The sequence below is a fragment of the Carassius gibelio genome, chromosome A6 (assembly GCF_023724105.1).
Source record: "Carassius gibelio isolate Cgi1373 ecotype wild population from Czech Republic chromosome A6, carGib1.2-hapl.c, whole genome shotgun sequence".
Classification (NCBI taxonomy): domain Eukaryota; kingdom Metazoa; phylum Chordata; class Actinopteri; order Cypriniformes; family Cyprinidae; genus Carassius; species Carassius gibelio.
In genome coordinates, this window is record NC_068376.1 from 26,447,720 (window position 1) to 26,474,191 (window position 26,472).

The 26,472-nt window shown below is 36.9% G+C and overlaps 1 protein-coding gene across 2 annotated transcripts in view; it reads right to left on the reverse strand.

The window, feature by feature from the left end:
• Positions 1-2,915: 2,915 nt before the first annotated feature.
• Positions 2,916-26,472, reverse strand: part of LOC128015894 (membrane-associated guanylate kinase, WW and PDZ domain-containing protein 3-like) — a 112,360-nt gene continuing 88,803 nt past the window's right edge. The window contains exons 5-22 of one of the 2 annotated variants that reach the window (XM_052600135.1): positions 25,597-25,783; positions 23,516-23,595; positions 21,113-21,170; positions 20,909-21,021; positions 17,504-17,698; positions 15,527-16,144; positions 14,055-14,086; positions 13,126-13,285; positions 12,394-12,488; positions 12,073-12,265; positions 11,783-11,962; positions 10,312-10,497; positions 9,860-9,947; positions 9,623-9,728; positions 9,144-9,281; positions 8,328-8,463; positions 8,137-8,222; positions 7,095-7,237 (exon numbers count right to left, since the gene is read on the reverse strand). In XM_052600135.1, coding sequence (XP_052456095.1) covers positions 8,170-8,222; positions 8,328-8,463; positions 9,144-9,281; positions 9,623-9,728; positions 9,860-9,947; positions 10,312-10,497; positions 11,783-11,962; positions 12,073-12,265; positions 12,394-12,488; positions 13,126-13,285; positions 14,055-14,086; positions 15,527-16,144; positions 17,504-17,698; positions 20,909-21,021; positions 21,113-21,170; positions 23,516-23,595; positions 25,597-25,783 — 2,618 coding nt within the window. In that variant the 3' untranslated portion in view covers positions 7,095-7,237; positions 8,137-8,169. Of the gene's footprint in view, positions 7,238-8,136; positions 8,223-8,327; positions 8,464-9,143; positions 9,282-9,622; positions 9,729-9,859; positions 9,948-10,311; positions 10,498-11,782; positions 11,963-12,072; positions 12,266-12,393; positions 12,489-13,125; positions 13,286-14,054; positions 14,087-15,526; positions 16,145-17,503; positions 17,699-20,908; positions 21,022-21,112; positions 21,171-23,515; positions 23,596-25,596; positions 25,784-26,472 lie in introns of both variants that reach the window. The other variant, XM_052600134.1, reaches the window with a different exon arrangement.

The window sequence follows — 26,472 nt, forward strand, 5'->3', positions numbered from 1 at the left end:
CAGAATCATTTCCAAAAATCTGTGAATGTTCAAGAGTATTTATCGTTCAGCATAAATATGTTGATGTAGATGAAGTTGCTATAGTGTATGTGTATTTGAATAACAAAAGTTCAAATGAATGCAGTCTGGTGAGGTCTTGATGGCAGTCTCCGGTTTATCTGTTCAGTTTATGGAATGTGTGAGTCAGTGCAAGGGTGTTCCCTAACAAGGGCGTCCCTCTGAAAGCTTAAATCTGAGGATGTTTGACAGTGTAACCTACAATATCAGTTTCTTCCTCAGTGCTTTATGGCAACTATTTGCCATGCATTTAATTGCTAACATCAGTATAAGGTTTTATTTTGAACTTCTTCTCTCTTGTTCGGTTTCATTAATACATGGCTAACTTCAGTGTGTTGGTGTGTGTGTGTGCGCGCGTGTGTGTGCTCCTATAGAAACTGTGGTTTTGATTGCTATAGTAACTGTGTTGACTTAACCACAAAGCGTTGAATGATTCCAGCATCATAGCTCCCTGGGACACATTTATATGCTGCTCACCCTTTTAAAAATATGCCAATCATCCTTCAACATTATGGTAATATTACATAGGAAGTCAACATAAAATAAATGCACATTAAACTGTGAAGTAAACCCATGTTCACTACTGGTTAAAAGTATGTAAAATGTAAGATTTTTTTATGTTTTTAAGAGAAGTCTCTTATGATCATCAAGGCTGCATTTAGTTGATCAAAAATACAACAAAACAGTTATCTTGTGAAATAATATTGCAATCTAAAATAGATGTTATATATAATATAATTTGTAATTTATTCCTGTAATGATGAATCTGAATTTTCAGAATCATTTTTCCAGTCTTCAGTCTCACATGATCCTTAAGAATTATTATAATATGTTGATTTGCTCTGGCATCAACTATTATTGGTGCTCAATTATTAATAATTAACAGTTCTTATTTTTTATATATATATATATTACTTATCCTGAACTTTTGAATGCTAGTGTTGTCCAGTTTCCAAAAAGCAGCACAACTGTTTTCACCAGTAACAACAGGAAATGTTTGTTTGTTTGTTTTCATATTAGAATCATTCGTGACTTTGGACCACACAGCTTTTTCTAAATTGAGATTTATACAACATCTGTAAGCTTTCCACTGATGTAGCTATGATTTATTAGGATATAACTATACAACTAAGAGATACAACTATTTGAAAATCTGGAATCTAAGGGTGCAAAAAAATTTAAATACTGAGAAAATTACTTTAGAATCTGTCCAAATGAATTCTTAACAATGCATATTAATTTGTAAAATATTTACTACAGGAAATTCACCAAGTATCTTCATTGAACATGATCTTTACTTAATATCATAATGATTTTTGTCATAAAAGAAAAATCTATAATTCTGACCCATAAAAAGGTTTTTTTTTTTGTCTATTGCTACAGATATACCCCAGTGACTTCAGACTGGTTTTGTGGTTCAGGGTCATATTTCTGAAGGATCATGTGAAACTGAAGTCTAGAGTAATGGCTGCTGAAAATTGAGTTTTACCATCACAGCAATAAATTATTTTCAAATATTTTCAAATAAAAAGTTATTTTTATTTATTTATTTATTATTATTTTTTATAAATGCAGTCTTGGTGAGCAGAAAAGCCTTTTTCAGAAACTTAAAAAAAAAAAAAAAATGTAATCTATTCTAAACTTTTGACCTGTGACCATTTCGCTATATACAGCTGTATTTCTTCCTCTTTTATCAGGGAAACTGAATGACCTCTATAAAAACAACTTCGTTCCCTCAGGAAGTATTTTAAATGGTCAGAGCTGGACATATTAAAGCAGACTTCAAATGTGCTCGCTGCGCTTATCTGAGAAACACGCACCCCACCCATTTTATATCTTGGCCTGACAAGAGAGATAATCCCTCATTCACTCATTCCTCATTTATGAAAGATGGTCTGTTTTAAATCAGCCTCTCCACAGCTTTTAAGTTTCAAAGAGTGAAGGCACATGGTTGTTTATAGCATGTACTGTAGCCTACGTTATAACTTTACTGCTCAAGCCTCACATATAGCACAAGTAAACATTTCAACAAGAAAACAGCTGTGTAATTTTACATGATAACAATAGCATATTAAAATGGACATTCATTATAAGTACATAAACCTTTATCAGACCACATAAACAAGTGTTTTTATTACATTAGTGATGTGTTTTATTGGAAATGACTCGTTAGTGACACCTGGTGTCGGTTCATAGCAACTGTGAGGCCTGTGCGTGTTAAATAATCCCAATATATTTCACCTGTCAAACATTTATTATCCACTTTCACCACTGCTTCAGTGGTTTTCAATACATTTATCTGCTCTTTTATATCTCTGAAACTAAAATACCTCCTCCAGTCTCTATGGTACTGAGTACTTTACACATCGCTGAGCAATCCTGAAATGATACAGCAGTGTTCTGCTTAACTCAGCAGAACAAATACTGCTTAGACAGGCATATTTCTTTACTGTAAGCCATTTAAAGTAGTCTACAATTTGTTCTTTGTGACAAGCCATAGGTTTTATTATCTATTCTAGACAATGCCGTAGGCGTGAAAGGCCAGGATAAGACTTTCTGTTGACAGCTTGAGATGAGATAATAAAGTCACAGTCATCTTAAAATAATAAAATTAGTTGAACATTGCTCTTATCTGTATGCGTCCGTTTCTGTCACACTGCCTGTTCCTCTGCAAAACTCTGCAGAAAGTGGTCTTAATTAAAACATAAATTAAACCGAAGTGATGTTAAATACAGAAATGACATAGCAATTAAGGAATAATTCACATATTTTGATAACATCATTAATTCTGAAGCGATATGTGACAAGATATATATATGTTTTTTCTTTAAGGAAAAAGTGGATTGTTCAGGAGACCCTTATCATTAAAAGATCATTTTATTTTACATAGATTTTATTTGATTTTGCATAAAACATTACATGACCAGAACAGCAGGACATTATTTTATTTTCTGTGCTCTGACTGTTAATATTTCCCCGCCATACTTAAATAATTACTTAGAAAAATAACAGAACAAATATACATATTTTTATTCCTTCTTCTGAGAGGCCACTCAGCTATTTTTTATAAAGGTGCTGTACACTATTTAAACATTTACATCGATCAGACCACGTTATAGTAAGCCCATATGTATTTAGTCTAATATGAGGTGATTCTAGGCCTCACTTTTAAATATGAACAATGAAGATGAGTTACGTATGTACAGCAGATGCTAACATTTCTTCACATTTTGTCGAATTTAAACAGTTTTCGAAGACAAAACACAATGTAACACCGCCACAACTTATGGTAAACAATAATCTTGTTTTTGTGATTAGTTTGCGTTCTCATCATTTATATCAAAGCTGTGTCACAGCTGTTAGTTACATATCCAAACCCTGAGGTCATAATCACTTCACACAGCATATGGGATGGCCGCCAGTCCTTTGGTATTTATAGATTATATTACTTCCTATGAATTCACACCTTACACGTTTATTTTGGCCACATTTCAGACCTCAAAACCCCAGTAAATAAGCCCTTTCAGAAACCTCCCACAGCTGACCATGTGATGCAAGCAGGCATTGAACGAATCAAATAGATGGTGTGATAAGAGACATTATACCCCGCAACATTCCTGTTCTTAGGAGGGATCATTTTTCCCTGCTTTGTTGTGTGTATTTAAAGACAGCAAATCTTTGCACATTAGGGTGAATCTCACAGAAACTTGTCTGGATCATATTTCACCTCCAAAATAAAAAATTTGCATAAGGACAATGAAGCCTAATTAAGTCTATTCTTAGGATTTTTATGATTTGTTGCATGAATTTAAGCACATGTCCCCCCCCCCATTTACTGCAGTTATATTTATTATATTCTCATTATAATAATGCAATATAAAATATACATTTATTTTAATATTAAATATATTATTTTAATACGTTTAAGTTACGTATTTTAATACATAATAAGTTAAAAAGTACCATGATGTAGATTGTTTTTTATATATTTATATATTTTATATATTTAAGTTACAGTAATGTGAGTTTGAAGAGTAAATGCGCTTAAATGTCAATAACAATAATGTCATAATATTAAAATTAATAATAATAAATCAGACCTTATTCTCTTAAAGGAACAGTCCACCTAAAAATGAAAATTTGCTAAAGATGTACCCCCCCAGGCACGGGTTTGTTTCATCAGAACAGATTTGGACAAATTTAGCATTACATCACTTGCTCACCAATAGATCCTTTGCAGTGAATGGGTGCCGTCAGAATGAGAGTCCAAACAGCTGATGAAAACATCACAATAATCCACAAGTAATCCACATGACTTCAGTTCATCAACGTACAGTGAAAGCTGTGTTTGTAAGAAACAAATCCATCATTAAGATGTTTTAACTTCAAACTGCCACTTCTGGTTAAAATACAAGTCCTCGATGCATGATATTGTTGTCTCCAGTGAAAAAGTTGTCTTGAGTATATCAGAAGAGAAAGATTCAAAGATCAAGCACAGTTTTCAAGCCAAAACCATCAGAAACAAATATGTCAGTATTTTGTCCAGAAGTGACGGTTTTAAATTAAAATGCCTTTATGATGGATTTGTTTATTACAAACACGCAGCTTTTTGCTTCACAAGACAATAATTGATGTAGTTAAACCATTTGGATTACTTGTGGATTATTATGTCTTAATCGGCTGTCTGGAGTCTCATTATGATGGCACCCATTCATTCTGAATGGCCTGGCTGAAGGTGAGTAAAAATATTCATTTTTGGGTGAACTTTAATGCTAAATATTATATTTTAAATCTGAGATCAAATATGACCCCTTGACAACCTTCATGATGTGCATCCATGTGCATTGGCTTCTTATGGTCATAAATCGAAGCTTGACTGCTGTAGAGTACAGTCTAGCCTCATAACTGAGAGGCTGAATTGTTTGCACTGCTTGCCTTTGTCTGGAGTAGACTGGACATGCATGTCCAGGAAAAATAAAATAAATATTTACCATATTAAATCTGATTTCATAGAATATTTAAAAAATACATTTACATGTATCACTTGTTTTGTGACAAAACGGTTGCTACAAGGTAAACCTACCACGGTGCTTAGCAAGAGCCTGGATCTCTACACCGAAATCACTGTCACAATCTGTTAGAGCAACATGTTATCTATTCATATACATATTTCAATAAATAAACATTTGATCATGTTCTTGGTAGAAATAAAGCACAAGTTTCTGGTCATTTGCATTTATAATATTTGGAGATCAGGGAATCAAAGACATGGGAATGTGAGAGAACAGTCTGAAAACTCCCTGGTAAAGCCCCCAATCTTCAAGACAGTCCTTATTTACACCATTCGAAAACATTAGAGTCAAACTGCATGGGTCTAAAAGGCATGCAACAAAACAAGGAGTTTGTGTGTTCTACTTTGCATGCGCGGGAAAAAATGATTCTTTGGGGTAAGAACGTGCCTTTATAATAGAAACAAAAACTTTCATTGTCGTTTTGGTGATTGGTGGGGCATGATCCCTTAAGTTGCATAAGGAAGGATTGCATTGTGATGTCGAGAGAGTCCTCATGTTGTTTAATGTCAGCTGGCATAAAGCAAGTTTAAACGAGTCTGTCCGGACAAAATGGAGCTCCATGCATTTGACCACAAAGCTTCAGAAATTGCCTGTCCAAGACGATTAAGCTCCATAAGATCTCCATAAAGCAGTTTAGATGAAACATGTCGAATTAGTCTGTTTATGAGACTGCTTATTACAAACATTTTTGAATAATTGGAATAAAAAGCTCATGCTGACCACTGTCCAAAGAAAAGGACATTAATATGGTTCACATGATGCGCTCTGAAGCGGAGCAGGCGTAAGCCTGGTCAGCGACTTGTTGGGAGAAAAACGAGGTGGAAGTCCAAAAACATCCTCTTGGAAAGTACTTCTGAATGATTTGCCTATGCACTGAATGTTAGGTAGCTAGCTAGCTATAAACATCTCAACAGTTTAATTAACTTGCTCATCTAATTAATTTGTGCTAATTCCCATGATAGTGCTGAAATGCTGATAATGTAGCGTACTTGCAATCCATGATGAACTGTGTTAAATCTTAGCTTAAAGCGTTTACATTCACGTAGTTGCACGTTTCTGGTTTTAAACCTTCTATTCCCAAGGATCGCCAAACTATTCACAATCATCTCGCATTGCTTCCTCATGCGTGAGGATACGAGCAAAACTAGGGATCTTCCAGAGGCCGTCGCTCAAGGGTCCAGGGTGGTCAAGGACTAGACTCGCCCTGGTGGTGCCTGGAGCTGCATCTGTGGTGACAATGTCGTCGTTCCTGTCTGTACTCTCATTTCCTTTTCTTTCAGTCTTGTCTTTAATCATTTCCTTCCTGTTTTCTTCCTTTTGATCTCCCTTATCCTTTGTGTGTTTGCTCTTCTTGTCTCCCTCTCTTGTCTCCTCTATGTGGGTGTTTTCATTTCGGATGTCTCTATCTCTCTGTTTTTTCTTCTTTTGGGTGCTTTTGAGCTCAGTTTCTCCTTTTGGATCAGCTGCTTCATCCGCTCCTTTGCTTCTTACTTTTCTCTCAGCCTTCCACCTCTCCTCTCCTTCTCGGTTCTCATTGCGCTTTCTTCCTCTAGATTCCTGTTTTTTCCTCCTTTCAGCATCACTTTGTCTCTGGTCCACGCTTGGCATCCCTTTCACGTGGAGGTCCTCTTTCCGTCCCTGCGCTTCGCCAGTTACCACTTCCGGTCCTTCACGCTTTGACTTCTGGGGACTGACTGAGCGACTGTGTTGGATGGTCTTTCTGTTCCTGTGTGAGTCTCGAGCGCTTTGCTGTAGATTTTCTTTGTGGCTGTGAGCTTTGTCTTTGGCTTTGGATGGGCTTTTGGATTTCTCTGTATCTCCGAGATCAAGGAGATTCTCTGCGGACCGACTCTTGATGCGCCGTTGCTGCGGGACTCTGGAAGAGTTGGTGTTTTGCGGTTTGGCACGTTTCTCCCTCTTGCCATCTTTAAAGCGAGGATCCTCACAGGCCAGATCCAAGGAGCGGCGAGAACGGGCAAAGGAGCTTGTCAGGTCTGAAGTCTCCTTCTTCCCTGAGGTGGATGACGGATGAAGGAGAGGAGCACTGAGAGGAATGTTGGAAGTGTTGGATCTCGACGGATCAGGAAGGATAACATTTCCAGCAGAACCTAAGGGCGAAAAGATTGTCATTGGATACACTGCCTAGAATTAAAATTCTGTTACTAATTGAGGCCTTTTACCAAAAAAATGACCATGGTAACCAATTATTTTCGGGTGGTGTTTGCCTGCTCTAATATCCACAGTACTAGAGTGTTGAGAAGTTTCTAAGGCATTGCTAGATTGCTCTCGGTGGTTGCTAGGGCCCTGAGTATTTTGGGTGGTTGCTAAAGCACTGATAGTGTGTTATAGGTGGTTGTAAGTGATTGCTAAAGTGTTCTTAGTGATTGTTAGAGCATTGCTAGAGTGTTTCCCAAATGCACTGTAGGTCAACTATGGTTTTCCGTAACCATAGTTCCAACGAACATAACAAACAGCATCGTAAACTTGTGTGGTTGGAAGAACAGCTCTTGACCTGTGGTTAAAAGCATAGTTTCTTGCTTTTATGTCAATACGCCCTCATATCCCATGTGCATCATTTACAGCCAAAAATCTGGCTTTAATTCAATCTCAAATGGATTAATTAAAATAAGTTATTACTCTACCACCATGACATCCTTCATTTCAGGAAACGGACGTGACTAATAGTTGATTTCTTCATACTATGCAAGTTAAGCAGCTGAGAATCGCAAACACAACCCTTGGATGGTTGTAATAATTTTAAATAAATTTGAAAAATTAAAATCTAAATATATATTACAATATATAAAATAATATTATATAACATATAAGCATAAAAATTATATGTAATATTTTTAGTTTTGTTTGTTTTTGAGTAAAAAACCATTTTCCCTTGTGCTGTGACTGCAAAGAGCATGAACATTTTCAACAGATCTGCAATCTTACACAATAAAGCAGAGACAAGACGAGCAATTAAGGAGCTAAGAAGGTGTAGTGAAAGTCCCATTACCAAAGAATAAAAAACCTAGAGGAAAAGAGGCTGTTAGTGATGATACTCCTGGGGGTAATAACACACCGCAGAGGAGCTTACACAACCTGCACAGAAGAAAGAAAGAAAGAAAGAAAGAAAGCTGAAGTTAGCAAGCAACCCATGTAGTCTTATAGCGCAGCATCATCATGTGTTTGTGTGTCATAACTCACTGTTCTCTGGTAAGAGCGCTTGCGGTCGCAGTAAGAGTAGCACTCTGTTTCCTCCAGCTTGGATCAGCTCAATGGCTCTAGTGTGACTGATGCCTTGCGTCTGCTCTCCATTGATCTCCACTACCTGATCTCCGACCTGCACATACAGGCATAAGGTCATTTATGTGTTTTATCATTCAGGCCATAAGAGATTATGATTTTATTTAAAGACCGAAACATCTTGTTTTTGATATATCAACATCAGCCACTGAAACCCCATATCACTTTATAAGACTGATATGGCATTGAAAGTCAATTCATATTTACAAATAATTCTTCTGGCCAGTACTTTTTTCCAAAGCGCATTGCACTGCGTTCAAGCTATGCATTTTTTACATACATCTCCTGGGATCAAACCCATGAAAAAAGTTCAGTCACTTGACTGCACAGACACTATTGAAAGAGAACTGAGCTGGACGATGAAATCACTGAATCATTAATAAACGGACTGTTTTCTGTTGTGATCTTGCTATCTCAGCACAGGTGTTTCCTGTTTAACACTATATAGCTGATGTGGCACAATCTGCATTGCGTAAAGCACTATATAAATAAAGTTGAGCTGACTTTTGCTGTAGGACTTTAAAGAACTGAAAACAGCATCTCAAGACATCCTAGACTGAAATATTTTGAGTATAAAAAGGTATTCAGCTTCAACCTTTTTATTACAGTTAAATGCACTCTGCAGATGTTTCCCCAAAATCACTGCAGAAGACGGAAAAAGTCAGCAGATTCCATCCGCAACGCTCAAGTTATTAAGGAGTGGTGTGCTGTACTGACGTGTATCCTGCCGTCCTGTAGAGCGGGGCCATCCTCAGCCAGCCGCAGGATGTAGAGGCCCATATTATACTCCGTTCCTCCTCTCAGACTGAAGCCAAAACCACGAGGTCCACGCTCCAACTCTACTGGAATACAGCCCTAGGTAGAAAATACATATATACAGTAGCGTTAAAAGGTTTTAGGTCATTTTTAAAAAAAAGTCTCCTATGCTTAACTACGTAGGTTGCATTTATTTAATCAAAAATACAATTTCAAATTGTGAACTATTATTACTATTTAAAATAACATTAAACCTTGGACTAACTGACAGTGAATGTGATTCTGATTTTCTACTCTAGTTTTTAGCCTTGGCTAAATGTCACTCAGTATAATGTCACTATTTTCCATGCAGCATTTAAACATTTTTGAATCGCATTTTCCATCATATTACCCTAGATGTGCAGTCTTTAGATACAGTTTAGGAACAGTTTGACTCTTGCCTGTTTGGAGTTGGCGACACACAGCGTTCCCTGTTCACTCATGGGAAGAGCTTTATACTCCATCCGTGCCAGCTCATCCCTGATCTCATCCATATCCAAATTATATCTGTGCACAAGTCACACATATTATAAACCAGAACTGTGGCTTAAAGCCTCCGTAAGTGATTAGAGAATTGCATGGCTGTAGGTGTATACAGAGGAAATGAGTACATTGAAATCTATAATAGTGGACTGCACCTCTCATCCTGAATGGATTGGAGAATCTTGTGCTGCGGTGCGGGACTTTGTTTGGCTGAACTGGCTCCTGATGGGGGGCCTTTGTACTCTAAACAGCAAATCAAAACAGATTGTCATATGAAATGATACACATCAAGTTTTAAAGTCAAAATTAAACTGCATTCCCAACACATCTGAAACAGGGCTCTAGACTGCGAACACCAAAAACCTGTGCCAATTAATGCTATTTTGTTATAGATATAAATTAACTTTGTATATTCATGTTTTGTAGTTGAAATAGGCTAATAATTGGTCTAAGTGCCCTTTATAAAGCAATCAATTTAATTATGCATGCATAATTGATATTACACTTCACTGTGGTTATTGACAAATCAAAGCATGAGGTACAGTTATTAAAAAGCACAAATATGTTCTGCAGCAGTATTTATGTTACATTTCATTATCTCACTCACCGTCCTCAGGAACCACGGTGAGTGTGACAGAGCTCCCTGCGTCTTTGATAAGCTGAACAATATCATTGTGGGAGAGCTCCACAATGGACTGGCTGTTCACAGCGGATATCCGGTCACCCACATTCAGCAATCCACAGCGGTCAGTCGGACTGCCCTCGATTATTCGACCGATCTTATGAGGAATCACTGAAACACACACATAGGCAAATCACTTAGCAGAATTGGAACAGCTTGTGTTGTATTTTTCACCATAATGAATGAATCATAAGAAATGTAACAATAATGATGTTGTGCAAAACTAAAAAACAGCTGGATGGAGTGGAGGCGGGAGGTGAAGTCTAAAGGTACTTTTAAATTTAAACTGCTATATTTTCAACATCTAAAAAATCTAAAAAAAACAAAAACAAATGCAACGGTGATGATGCAAGCTGCTCAAAGAACAGTGAAAGCTGCAATACAAACAATTCTAGTCCAATTAATGATTCATTTAAGACTTTTGAATAAATAATTGGTCCAAAATTATTTGGATTATTATGGATTTTTTTATTATATATTATATTATATTTTTATAATGAAAATATTAAATTAAATATTTTTTATTAAACTCATTTATATAAACCCATTTATTACAAAACTGAATGGGTCTCATTCATGAAACATTCGTAAATATACGAGTAAATATCTGAGTGATTTACGCGTAAAGAGAACTTCCCGAAAACTCTTCTCCTGATTCACAAAAACTTCGTAAACGTCAGATGTGATAGTGAAATGTGTGTGTGTGTGTTAATAAATTTCAATCAGTCGTAAATGGGTAGCGCGTGCACGCTCACTCTCAATTACCATAAATCCCGCCCATTAAATCCGACAGACAACTATATATGAGCATCATATTATGACACCAAATGAAGGATTTCAACATGTCTTCTCAAAAGCGACTGAAAAAGAAACATTTCTCAGCTGCAGAAATTGAAGTTTTATTATCAGAAGTTCATTCAAAACGTCACATTTTAATTTCAAGCGTACTAGTGGCGTATCAGGTCCTAAAAAAGGAAGTTTGGCAGCATATTACAGATCCTATTACTGGCTCTCATAATAAAAGTTAAAAGAAAAACCGTATGTAATTAATATATATAATATTTTTTTCAAAATGCTGTATAAATATGTACCCGATTAAGGTGAATTAAAATGCAGCCGTATTAATGAGCAAAACGTTCAGACGTTAAACGCACTATTTACGCGTGGCTGGGAGCAGGTGTAGATTTCTTTCGTACCAACTAACATTTGGAAAATACGAACGTTTTAATGAATCCGAAAATGTATGCCAAAACCACTTTACACGCGATTTACACAAAAATTAGTTCTGCTCGTGTTTCATGAATGAGACCCAATGTGTATTTTGATAATACATTTTGGAGATTTGTTTGTTCTCTTCGAGTGATGCTAGCTGGTGCATTAATGCATCCGCTCCTACCTCCAGGTGGCGGTTTGCTCTTCGATGTGAGAATGACAAAGCCAAAGCCCTCATTATCTTTACGATGGAGCGTGATGTCAAACGACCCCTGGTCCTTGACGCTTGGCACCTGGATACGTGGAAGCCGAGGTGAGCCATTAACAAGGGTCAGCGCTTCACTCCCAGCATCCTCCAGGGCATCTATAGAGCAGAAGATTACACAGACTGACCTTTAATGAAAGCTTTTCAGGCAGTTAATTACACTTCAGTGCTGGTTTTATGTGTAAGGCCTGTCAGTCAGCAGTGCTCGCCTTTGAAAACGACCTTCCTGCGCACTGAAAGCAGCACTTGTCCATTGCGTGCTGCATTAGTCATCAGATCCAGAACTTGCTTGTGAGATTTCCCCTTTACAATGATGCCATCGATGCCAACTAGCTCATCTCCAGCCCTCAGCCGGCCTTCCTTCTCTGCCGCCCCCTGGGGAATGATGGCACCAATGTAGACCTAATGAAATTAGACAGATAGCTTGTTTTAGAACTAAGACAGAAAGTCGATCTGCTAATAAATCACATATATAGAGTCCGCGAATATAAATATCCAGTAATATGATTACAGAAGTATGAGGGACTCACTGGGTGTTCAGTGCCTTCTCCTCCAAGCACACGAAAGCCAAAGCCTGTCTCCTGTTCTCTCTTGATGAACACGTCCAACTCTTTATAGTGAGGCACTGCATACAAATAGACATGGAAATACAATAAATTAATTTGAGAATGTGGAATAAATCACACCCATCAATTAATCACGCACACACAAAATAAAATAAATATAAGCACCAGTTTTTCATCAACCATGCATATGGCCTTTTCTATCTCTCTGCATTCAGATCATAAATTAAAAGTATAGTTCTCACAAACATGTCATTTGAAAACCATATGATATTTTTCCCATGTTTCTCAAATGCTGATATTAAGCAGCAGCTCTTTTCCATGCAATAATAGGAAATATTAGGATTGTAAAGATCGAAAGGAAAAAAGTACCAAAAAATGGTCCAATACAAACTATATTCAAAGTCTCCTAGAGCCATTCAATAACTTTTCATAAATAATAAATCTCATTTAAAGTTTTACACACAAACTAATTGTGTAATATTTGCAAGAACAAGACATTTGCCCACGACTCTTATTTTAGTGTCTCTAGTTGGCCATTTTCTCATGTATTATAATTTGAACATGAAAGGGGGGGTACACTTTTATTACTTTCAGTACAATTAAACAAAAAAAATGAAAAAGTAGCATAGTCAGTTTTAGGGTGGCACCGGGGGAGGCCAATCAGATGTCAGGCTCTGGCCCTGCCACTGGACTCACCTATGCTTTCCTGCAAGGCTTTGGGTTTTCTGCAGTGGAGCGAAGCGTCCTGTTTTGGAGAGCTACATGGCAGTGTCTTTGAATGATAGGTCAAGGCCTGGGGAACCATGGTGTCATGGCAACGGTCCAGAGTCTCAGTGCTGGCACTCAGTCCCGTTCTCTGTTGGATTCAATTGTGTTTTTAATACAACTTCACAAAGTGACCCGCAGAGTGCACACAGATAAAAAGCAGCATTTAAACTGCTCTCTAGGGATATCTTCTGACATAATAAAAGGAAGTGCCTACAGACAGATGAACTATATCAGCAGAAATACTGGATAAGGCCTTCTGGTTAACAGGAAAATTCCCATAATTCATATGCAATAAATCTTCTGTGTCGTAAGTGATACTGAAAAATTGTTGCAATGAAATATTTCAAGTCTGTCAGTAAACCCATTGGAAAATAAAGCTCAACATGCTCATACAATTCATGTTGTTGCTGTTTAGCCTCGAGTTACTGGTATTTGAAAGCATTATATTTTTTTAACTATACTTTTACATTTATTGTAGGAATTGTGAGTGGTGTCCATACAAAACTAACCAACATGATACTAGCGTGGTTGCCAGGTTGTTGTTTACGGGCCAGAGTTAGCTCATACTGTAAGTCTCAATGATATTCTGATAGTATTCTGGGATAGTTTTTTCCTGTTTCATCATTCTCAAGAGAAAATTGGACGTCCTATCACTTAGAAAGTAGTACATGCCACATGATTCAGAACAAATTGTGTGGGATTTATTAGCGACTAAACTTTAGTATTAACAGAAAGGGGCTTGTTTCAAGTATGAACAATAACTGAGTAGAAATTTCATCAGCACAAAATGAAATATTCAGCCATTTCCTCAGTTCTACAAGGTCATTATCACCTCTGAAATCTGTTCTCATACTCACAGGTCTTAAACTCTTCACGGGCGATGTCTGACCTAGAAACAGAGAAAAGGCAAATGAGAGACATAAGTAACACTAAAGGAGAAAAAAAACAGGGGAACAGGGACTCAACAGACAGGAACAAAAAAACAGGAACACGTTACTGGGATAGAAAGTTTCTAGCTTTATTATAATTACAGTGTTTCATGGTTGTTGCCTCTCCAACATGAAAAAGGAATGTGAATACATTGTTTCAAATGCTACATTATTAATTCTCATCCATCTAACTAAAAAGCAACTCTAAGAGGAAGCATCATTCAAGTGCTTCAAAGTGGGGCGTTTCCTGACTTAATCATGACACATGTCATCTAGGAGCCATTAAAGATGGATAGAATAAATGTACATGAGAAAATTATGAATCCTCCAGGGAGAAAGACATCAGAAATGACACTCCATCTGTCAATTCGGAAGCCACACCATTTATTCATTCCCTTAGTTTTTTCTCTGTCTTTATCTTGATTGGTGTGATTCCACTGAATTTAATGTCTAAACAATAAATGACAAAACTCATTCAGCCTTTGAAGGGTAATAGAACTATTTAAAGCATTATCTTTCTCTCTTTCTCTCCCTTTTCCCCCCTCTCCCCCTCCTACTCTCACTCTGCAGACAATATATTCTTACAGAATTCTTTGCAGACACATCCTGAAAATCCCTTGTGATTTAAACTCATTTCCCAAACACCCCACAGAGTGGGTGCAAAAGATGCAATAGGGCCTCTCCCACCAACTATATCAGAATCAACGGTTCATCATTCTTACATAACATTGTCCTCAGGGAGAGAAACACACCTTAACAATGATTGGTGAGAGTGGAGGAGAGGAGAACAAGTGTGGCTAAAATTTAAAATTATGAACTGGAGAAAAATAATGCAACTGATTTCTCACCTGCTGTGAATTTGACATAAAAAAAAGAGAGACAAAGGGGAAATAGTCTTTGTATAATTCCTTGCTGAAAAGACCAGAATACTGTAATTGCCATAATTAAATCTCAAAGAATGGGGTAACATTAATTAATTAATTTTTTTTATTTAAAAACACACACACACACACACACACACAAAACTTTCCTTGAAGGACACCTAGGCCATCTGAAACATTGGTTAAAATATGTCTACTATGGCTATATATTCAATTCTAAAGGCCCAAATCATACTCTGCACAAGAACATTTTCAGACATTATTATCCAAAGGGACTTCTACTGCATTCAGTATAATATATATATATATATATATATATATATATATATATATATATATATATATATATATATATATATATAAAACATGAATGCAAAGGATTCCTGCAAGCAGGATATGATTTCTGCCACCATAGTGACAATTATTGTAAACTTTCAGCTTTTTCTGCTTGTATAGAATATGTTTATGGCCTAAATCATCAGATGCTGCAATGTTCCATACACCATTCTGCTCTCTTACCTCCTCTCAACACCAACAGATTCACCTCGCTGTGCACAGGGAGGTCTTTCAGTATATCCACCACCTGCGTGTGGCTCAGTGTTTGCACATTCTGCCTGTTAATCTCCTTTATCACATCTCCTTTCAGCAGGCCTCGGCACCACTGCTCATCCAGGATCATTTTCACCTTCTGCCCTAGCGGACAATCTGCAATGGCAAAGCCAAATCCTCCAGGTCCCTTCACGATTGGCACGCTCACCAGCTCCGGCTGTAGCATCCCAGTCTCGGGCCTGTCATTGGCACCCCTGCTGCCTCCTGGAAGTGCAGCGATCACTGGCCGCCCACTGGCATCTGTGGTTACGTAGTGAAGCTCTTGGGAGGAGCCGTGAAGGGCGTCACCTTTGACCAGCAGTGGCTGGCCGTTGATGAGGGGTACGGCGGTTACGATCTCTCCGGTCGGGGGTGGAGGTGGAGGTGGAAGGTCCTCGCTGTCAGCGTCCACGTCAGGGGGGAGCGAGTATCCGTGACAGAGGACCATGTCCACATACTGATTGATTGGGATGCACTGGAACATGTGGACCACATCTGCATGAGTCTTGCCTAAGACAAGTGTGCCGTTGATTTCCACAATAACATCACCTTGGTTGAGATAACAGAGAGTTTTGAAAGGATGAGAGTGAGTAAAAAGAAATCATCATGAAAGAACAACTTTTCTAATCCCTTTGTGCTTTTTAAAGATACTAGATGAAAGGAACAGTTTACACAAAATCCAAAATTGTGTCATTATTAAGGTTGGGAATTGTTTGAAATTTTCCGGTTCCGGTTCTGCCTAACTGTTCCGGTTCCGATTCTGGTTCCATTAAAATCATTAAACAACTATTAAGAAAATAGTTTTCTATTTTCTATCACTTTGTTTATCAATCTAGATATGACCTACCGTATTTTCCGGACTATAAGTCGCACTTTTTTTCATAGTTTGGTTGGTCCTGCGACTTATAGTCAGGTGCGACTTATTTATCAAAGTTAATTTGACATGAACCAAGAGAAATTAACCAATGGAAAACATTACCGTCTCCAGCCGTGAGAGGGCGCTCTATGCTGTTCAGTGTTCCTGTAGTCTACACTGAAGACATAGAGCGCCCTTGCGAGGCTGTAGACGGTAATGTTTTCTCTTGGTTCTTGGTTCTAAATAAATGCAACTTATAGTCCGGTGCGACTTATATATGTTTTTTTCCTTGTCATGAGGTATTTTTGGACTGATGCGACTTATACTCAGGTGCGACTTCTAGTCTGAAAAATATGGTATAATGTAATTTAGTGGTGGCAGATGCTGCGCGCTGCTGGTACATGCACAGTCAGATAAAACGACGTGCACAGTTATCAAAGGCGCGAGTGCGCATACAGTCATGGGAAACGTGTTCGGCAGTTAAAGACACGATGCAGCATGGCAAATCTGTGGAGTGCGCATCATTGGAAGCAATGTCCTCAGTAATTAAAGAGGTGAGTGGCATTTCTGTTATTTGGTTTGTGACATCCTTTACGGGAAACGCAGAATCATCAGAACACCGGCACAAGGCTGCTCACAGCGATTGGTCACGTGTTGCACCAGAACCGTGTTCGCTTGCATTTGCATATAAGCAAGATGAAATTGCAAAATGAAAAAAAAAAAATTAATCGAAAACTAAATAAAAAATAATTTAAACAAAACGTAAAGAGTATGATTAAAATTAGTAAAATATTACACAATGAAAATTACATAAAATTACAAAAAAATTAACTAAAATTAAAATGAAAACTGAATATCTAAAAATAAAAACCAACTAAAAATAAATCAGTAAATAAAGCCATTATTGTATTTTTTAACCTACTTCTCCTATCTCAGTTTAGTGTGAGGAGACAACTATAATTAAGTCATTCTTAGGTTGACTTCCTAATCATTCATAATGTGAATTGTGGATATTCCCCTAAACAGCTTTCGATAAACTAGACATCACTCACCAGAGGCCATCTTTTTGTCCTGTGCGGCCGGGCCATCAGCAAGAACGTTCTTCACCTGCAGGAACTCATCAGGTCGGTCTCCACCAATGATGGTGAAACCAAAGCCCTGCTGGCTCTTCCTGAGAGCCGTGTGATACAGCTCCCCCTTCAGCTGGGTTGGGTCCCGTGTGAATCCGGGCGTACCAGCCGCTCCACCTACAGAGACAGAAGAAGATTAAGACACAGACAGACAACATCTGTGATGACTTCACAAGACAAAACTGAAAACAACTAGACATTGATACAGTAGACGAATAGTATATACAAGCATCAACTGCACCGCATGAAATGCTTGCTGATAAACATGTTTTCAAAGTGTATGACAGATCCATCAATAATGTGTGAAGTCACAAATACAGACTGTCCTAATATCATTAACCACAATATGGGATACTTTCCATTAATATGATACAAAATAGAGTAACACAAAAATGGTCTGAAACACACTTTTTGAACACATGGACAGAGAAAAGAGGCTTTGGAAAATTTTTGAACATTAACCAAGGTTTTTTTTTTTTTTATTAATTTTTATATGAAGTTTGCTGTAACTAAAATGTAGGACATGTGAGACTACATGCTGTATCTTAAAATATTTGGTTATTTGAATATATTTATTTATAATAGCATGAAAAAAATTACAATTAAAAAATAAAAGAAAAAACATTTTAAAAATGGGTAACAGGGTTGCAAATGTATACTATAATTAAGTGTAATGGTTGTTTGGGACAACATGTTGGCTTGCAGTTATTGATAAACTTTTAACATTAATAAAAAGATCATCAAATCTTCAAATTGAGCTTTATAAATGCAGTCAATGTTAACTACAATTTGAGTAAAAATTAGGAAATGCATGAAATTACTAATTTGTCTTTCCATGATGTGGCTCACAATTTTAAAGACCATAACAATTTTTTGCAAAAGGGGGAAATTATGCAAAACAGGACTGCATAAAAGTGGAACACCTATAACCTCTGACGGACTGACGGATGGATGGACGGACGGACGGACAGACAGACAGACAGACAGACAGTCAGACTGTCCTCTCAGACGAACAGACAGAGACAGATAGATAGACAGACAGAAAATAGACAGACAGATATATAGACAGACAGACAGATATTGTCAGATTATAAATTATAAAGACAGACAGACAATTAAAAACTGGGAATCAATCCAAATATCTGGCATACAGTAGTAAACAAAACCATTAACAACTCTCTCTCTCTCTCTCTCTGACTGCATAGACGAGAACATTTATCGCCAGCAGTTCAACCTCACATACTCATCTAATATACTGCTATCCTGTGGGTTCCCAGAAGGGCTGAGGGAGTGATAACACTCACATCCTCAATATTAGACAACCTTCAGAAACTCTGCATTGGGTGTGGAGTTTGTCAGCTAATGATCCACTGCTGTAAGTGGAACTTTTCGAGGGAACTGTTTATGTTTTAAGCCCATAGCTGCTCTGACTCACATTTTTGTACTTCCTGTCAAGAGAGCTGAAAAAGTGGAATACTATACTCTCAGAGTTCATCACAAATCATCAAAGTCTATAAGACTGTAGGGATCACACTGTTTTAATGAGTTATTGTATCGCCGAACAATAAAAGAAGAATCACACTGAGCTAAAAGAAGCTTGTGTGCTGTGATTGCATGTGCAGTAATGGCAGCTCTGTATCTCTCCGTTACAGGCAGGAAGGCATGTCAAAACATTGATTTTGCCATTTTGACAGGACAAAGACTAAAGACAAAAGACTAATGATGGTGAATAGTTTTTTTATTATTGTGTAAGCAAGACTCAAAGTAAGAGGAATCTTCAAAACTGCTAAACAACATAGAATGTGCAAAAATACCATGCATGTCATGTCCCCAAATCAGAAGAAATGTTTGTTGTTGATTAGTGCCACCTATTGTAACTGCAACCATTCGTTAGTGATTTGTTTCATCATTACATGAATTTTGTTGATTTGTTGCCTCTATCATTATATTAATACTATCTACATATTATTATTATTTAAAAATATCTACAGTATATACAACAATGATATATATATATATTCTAAATACTAATATAATAATGTAATATGTTATATAAAATAAAAATTATATTAATTTTCATTAATCTACTCTTCAAAACATTTGGCTCAGTAAGCATAGCTAAAGTTTTTGAAATAAGTACTTTATGCTTACAGTAAAAATACAGAAAAAACAGCAATATTGCGAAACACTATTGCAACTTTATTATTATTTTACAATAACTTCATTGTAATATGCTAATTTGCTCAAGAAACATTATTTTCATCATCATCAAGTTTGAAAAAAGTTGTGCTGCTTAATATTTTTGTGGAAACCATTATACGTTTTTTTTTAGGATTCTTAGATTTGTCAAATTCATTTTTAATCCATTTATAGTCCTTGCTGAATAAACATATTAATAAAAAAAACTTACTAACCCAAACCTTTTTAACAGTATTGTAACTGATTAAATTATGTTAATATTTAGAAACTGTAAAAAAAATTGGAATGTCCTACATAAGTTCTGAATGTGAGGGCCTGAGTTCATCCATCCACTAAAATCACACTTGTAAACATATTTCTGCGAAAGATCTAGCATTGTGTATCTGTAGATGCCACTTTTGCAGTTTTTATATCCAAAGCAATGAAACTTCTTGTGGTCTCACTCCTGACATGATAAATGTGCATCTCAGTAAAGCAGAAAAAAAAAGTTTTTTCTACTTGTTCTTTCTTCAACCCCTAATGACTGAATAGAGGGTCTGTTCGGATGGTCTCCATCCAGTCAAAGCCCTCAGACACCAGTGGTCCTGACATCTCTAACTAAAGTTCACATCTGTAGATATGGATTTACTGGCCATCATACAGCAGTCATTGTTTCCAGAAATTTGGAATGAATGTGAAGAAGTAAAGCCATGTTTTAGAGATGGACAGATCAAAGAGAGGCAATGTGAATGCATGATGGATGCTAATGTTCTCTTTTATGTTAATGCAGCCTGTGATGTGCTGCAAAGCAATCTCTATAACATTTATTCTCTCATCCATCCACCCCAAAACAGCACTCTTCTCTTCCTCTGGATTTTCACTCTCAAACACATTTATAATGCAACCAGTGTAATGGAAGAATCTTTAATTCATCCATTCATATTGAGAATGGCAGATGACTCACCGTTCTTTAATCTTATCTTTCTGTCCCACTTTCCCCCACACACAATCATTCACCCAGCGAGGAGCCCGTGTGTTTGTCTCCGGGCTGCTGTCGGGAAACTCTAACATGCTGAGTGCCTTTGCTGTTCCCTCTAAACAATCATAAATTTAGTTTAAATTCATAGTTAGGGAGGTTCGTGTTTGTACCTGGAGGAGGTGCTGCCCTCTGTTGGGTCTGAATTGCGACTGCAGTGTCCAAACCGAGTTTTCTCTTGGCCTCTAAAACTGGATTCTCGAACTGGGTTCTCTGATTTATGTGACTGAGGATGACAAGAGAAAGTTCTAAAGTATATTTCTAGCCTATAATTTAATATGTATTAAAAACTAATTGTATCATATGATAACACTTACTCAACATAGTATGTGCCGTACTGCGGGTCATCAATCTCCTCCCAACCATATGGAAGTTCTGATGATGAAGGAACAAAAGCAATGTGTTTAAATGCCACACACACACACACACACACACATACTGTATATGGCTCTCTGCATCATCATTAACAACAGCATGCAACATTTTAATGGGGTCATATCACAAAGAACCATCAATTCTCTTTGATTTTTAAAATGTAAATATACTTTACCCTTTGCCAAAAGTTAGCCAATCATAACAAAGCTGAAATATTTACATAAATAAATATTGTAGGTACTTTAGCAGCCTGGTTAATTTAAGGATAAGTGAGTTGATGTAAAATGGTTATAAATTTAATTATGACAGCTTTGTTCGTGCAAAAAACATGAAACATAATACATGGACTAATACATGGAAAAAATTATGTAAATAAATATAAATATACAAATGAATAAATAAATGAGCACTTCTTAACATCTAAGAAGGGAAAGTATTTAATTTTGAATTAAATTATTTCATTTGTATGTTTTCTGCAGCATGATATTACGATAATGTTTAATAAATTATATTTTTATAACATTAATTTGACCAAATAGAATAACATTTTTCTGACTTAATTCTGCTTTAAATATATTATATATCATATATTCTTAATAAAAGTATTTTTTTATGGAAAGGGTATTTAAGATGTGCTTTACATTTTTAATAAACTACATATTTTATAATGCTTTCCTAATATGCAAAACAAGCTAGTGTTTAATAATGTATCATAAGATTTCTATAAATAAATAAAAATTAAATTAAATTATTTTTTTTTTAATTAAATATCTCTGAAACTTTTCTGGTTTTTCATACACCTATTATTTTTCTTGGTATTAATCTAAAAACAAATACATTTAAATTTATATAACAGTGCAAAAGATGGCATGCTTACAAAATAGTCAAATAAACAGGCAGTGTAAACCGTTGTGTGTGTGAGTGTTTATCCCCTCTGCTGGACGTACATTATGCCCAAATGAACTAATGAGGAGAAAAAAAGTGCTGTTCACGCAACAGAGAGCTTCACACACACACACGCACACACACACTCACACACACACACACACAAACAGAATAGTATTGTGCACCAGTGAGCATATAGCACAGGACTTTATAACTCCCTTAAGAGAACAGCTACATTTTGTTAGACATCATGTGTGCCCATGTGTATATTACAGAGTAAAAAGACAAGAGGAAGTGAATGCATTCAGATAAGGTTATGCAATCCTGCCCTCTGCTATGTGTGCCAGCGTGTGAATGTGAAGGGTACACACATCTGATTGAATGCAATTGAACTTCTATTTGCATATGCATGTAGCTGTCATAAATGTTTACAGCTTCATGTATAAATATGTATATCAGTGCTGGGCAGTATACCAGTTCATACCGAATACCTGTGTTTATTTTCCATATGATATTAATTTTTTTAAATACCGCAATAGAGGTGTTGTTTAAATAATGTTCCGAACGAGTTTGAGAGGGGTCTCTTTTCACTGTTGCACTGTGGCGAGGACACAGCTTTATGTGTTACTAAGAGTGAAAGTTCCTAAATTGAAGCTGTAGAACTAGTAGAATGTGATGACACATAAGAACTTGTCCACAATATCCACTGACCACCACACATATCTACCGCCCGCTGGCATCAGCTCCCGCACCTCATGCACACGAGTGCAACATCAGTGCTAGATTTAGAATATATATACTCACAAACCTAGCAACTTTTGGATAAACCTTAGCTATGATTCAGTTGGAAGATGTCGCCAGTGCTGCCCAGTGAGTGCGAAGTCTGACTGTCATGGCACTGTGTCGTCTCTCTCGGTGTCTGTTCTGTGCAGTGAGCGGTAGAGAAGCATCGCTTTCAGCTGGCTGTAACGCAGGCGACTCGTCAATAAATGAGTTCAAAACCGCGTTTCCAAGCACCTGATGCTTACTGATTGTTTGGAATTATAAATATGAGCATAGCCCGTCTGTTAATATTATGCACTAAAAACTGTTACTCAGATGCAGGCAGTGTGCTGCATGAGACAAAAAAGTAATATAGCCAAAACCAGTGTATAGCCGCTCAACATGCATCTACTGTACATGGGTGTTGATTTCATCAGACGATGTCGCGATTATAAATGAGAGTGACTTTTTCTACAATATTCACTCATAACAGTCAAAATAGGCATTCTTTTTAATCAATCTACTGCAGTAGCCTATTTATTCTCTCAATCAGTAGAAAATGTGGTTTGCACCCAGTCATGCATCAAAAAAAATATATATATACTGTCACATATCGGTAAACCGGTCTAATTTTGAAAAATACATGATATGCATTTTTGGTCATACTGCCCAGCACTAATGTATATGCAATGATTCACCTCCATCCTCACACTTTTCAGGGGGCTTGGCTTTTTTGACCAGACGCGGGTCCAACCATGTAGTCGACTTTGTGTTGTGGCTATAAAACAAAAAAGAAAATGCATTAGATGCCAGACCTGTATTTAGACTAGTATTATTTCACAAGACTAAAATTAAAATTGTGGGCTACATAACACCCCGAGCTAACATCATTGTGCTAGACTGTTTTGTTCTTTTTTCATTAAAATAAACTAGATTGCTTCTTTCAGCTGATGAACCTTAATGAACAGACTTATTGCAAGCAGTTGGACTGAACACGTTAATTCATTATCAAAAACTGATTCATTAGTTGATTAATTCATTGTTATTGCTTTTTGTCAATTGTTTTATTATTTTGTTCTATTTTTGATATTGCATTGACCTCAGTTTGAGAACCACTTATTAATGCTAATTTAATGCATCAAAGAAAGTTATTATAAAGACTTGGCAGGTCAAAGAGGGTAAGATAATCAATGGCCTGTAGTCATGAGTCTAATTAAAAACTGGAAAATTTTGGAAGCACTAAAATATTAATGACTGTGACCCCAAATGTACACACACAAACAGAACTTTGATTCTGTTTTTTTAAAGAGCATCTAGGCCACACTGCGAGCTATATTTATTCTTTCGTTCTGACAGCTCTGCTCTTGATTTTTAAAAGCAACACTTTTTCAGAGCGAGAAAAACATCAGATATCAGCAAGACGGGGAGAGAAAGTGATAAAGCATGCCGTTTGAGAAAATAGAAACTGGAATACTATGTTGATGGAGTTTGAGATTTGACCTGAATAGAATCACATGGCAGTGCTATGGAGGGGAAAATGCGTTGCCTGCTAACAAATACTACTGCCTATGAAAGGGAAAATTGGGGAGCAAATTTAAAGCCAGTAAATAAAAACTTTGTATAAATATGCAATTTGCATATAATGTCTTTGCATACAGCTACTGCATCAAAATATTACTTTAAGAACCTCAAGCAATAAAAAATGAAAACACTCCGCAGGAATACTACAGTGGCAATAAATGCAAAACAATATACAAAAACAAACAAAACAATATCCTGTGGTATTGTGAATAGTGCCTCAAACCCTGCATGACATTAAGTGGTGTAAAAACAATAATAAACACAAAAACAACACTGTGCTATGTGTCAAATCAAATGGCGTTAAACAATGTGACAATAATAAAAAAATCATCAACACATCAAGGTATATATTCGGTTCAAATGTATAAAACTCTCTAATCTCATGAGGAAATATGCCCATGTGCATGATTAAAAATAAAAAGTATCTTGTATCTGAATATGATGCAACAAGTTTGATTATGCACATGTAATAACGTAAATTGCAATGAGATCTTTAAAATAAATGCACATCTTCACCTTTTTATATGAAATGCACTCTTCTCTCTTAAAACATCCATATACATTCCCAAAGCTATGAACAAACCTTATTATTTATGAACGGTGCCATAAACCAGAAGGTGACTCAAAATATATGAGTACAGCAGCAGAATTCGTGCAGTTAGTAAAGTCTAAATCTCTCTTCTGACGGACACACACACTGAGCATTTCTCAATGTCAAGGATATTTCCTTGGCAGGACTGTTCCTTCCAAGTCACTTCCTTCAGAGGCTAAGCGAGGCTCCTCTTTAGCATTCGGAGAACACGTAAATGTCATTGCGTCATTATGTCAGTGAAAAGTTCCATTTGAATAACGCTATGACTGGTACTTACTTTAGACAACTTAACTAGTTATTTATAAAAGAAATGCCGGTGACGCAACCAAAATAACAATTGTTAAATGACAGGTCCGGTTCAGTTAGCCATCCTCGTTCCCTGCGCATAGGATTGTGGGTGATTTGAGAGCACAAAGAGCGCGAAAGCTAAACTTATGCATCCTTTCCTGTGTATGGGATATTTTTCGAACGAAGAACTCAGACCTTGGTTGAAATTCCGAGGATCCTCGACATTGGAACAGTCCTTCGATGGATGTCAATGACGTAGCATCCTCGAAATTCTGGCTTCCGAGGATCCTTCCTTGACATTGAGAAATGCATACTTACTCTATGAAGTAGACCATGCCCGTCTCTGTGTAGGCCATTTCCCAGTTGTACGGCAGTGGCTCCAGGCTTTCATCTCTGGCTAAAGAGCTCCAGGTGTGGACTTCTAGTGTCCCACTGCCACCTGCTCTGCCTTCACCACTGGACTGAGTGTAACTGGGCACAGCTTTCCTCCACTCCTCTGTCCTCTCTACAGAAGGAAAAAAAAGATAAAAACAATGCAAAACTAACTCAGGAGAATGATTTGCATGTCAAAGTAGGATGGTGTGCAAGAAAGATCTTTCCTGTTTCAGGTACATTGCAGAAAAAGTATATATAGCCACAGTTTAATGATATAATTTAATTATTAACAAATAAATTAATGCTACATAAATATTTGTATTCGTTTTTATTGTGAACATCTTGCTACTACTATATAGCACATTTTGTCAAAAAATGTAGAAAAACATCTCAGGTTATGTATGTAACCATAGTTTCTTGAAGAAACAAGACGCTGTGCTGGAGAAAGTTTTGGGAACGTCTCCAGCGTGACCTGAATCATGTGTGTAATCAGTCCAATGGATGGGCGAGACGTCATATGTGGGTGACGTCAGAGACCGGGAAGCTTAAAAGCACGTGTGGCAAAGCTGGCATTAGCCTCTAGGAATGTCTGCTCCCATATTGAGAGGCCCAGGAATATCCATGCCCAGATAAGTGGTCTTCTGTAATGTAGAAAGCACACTTTTCTTGGCATTTATTCTTAACCCCAGCTCTCTCATGTGGACGAGAACAACATCTCGATGTCGAGCTCCCATCTGCTCTGATTGAGCTAAAATAAACCAATCATCGATATAGTTCAGTTTGTGGATGCCCCAGTCACAGCGGAGCCAGAGCTGCATC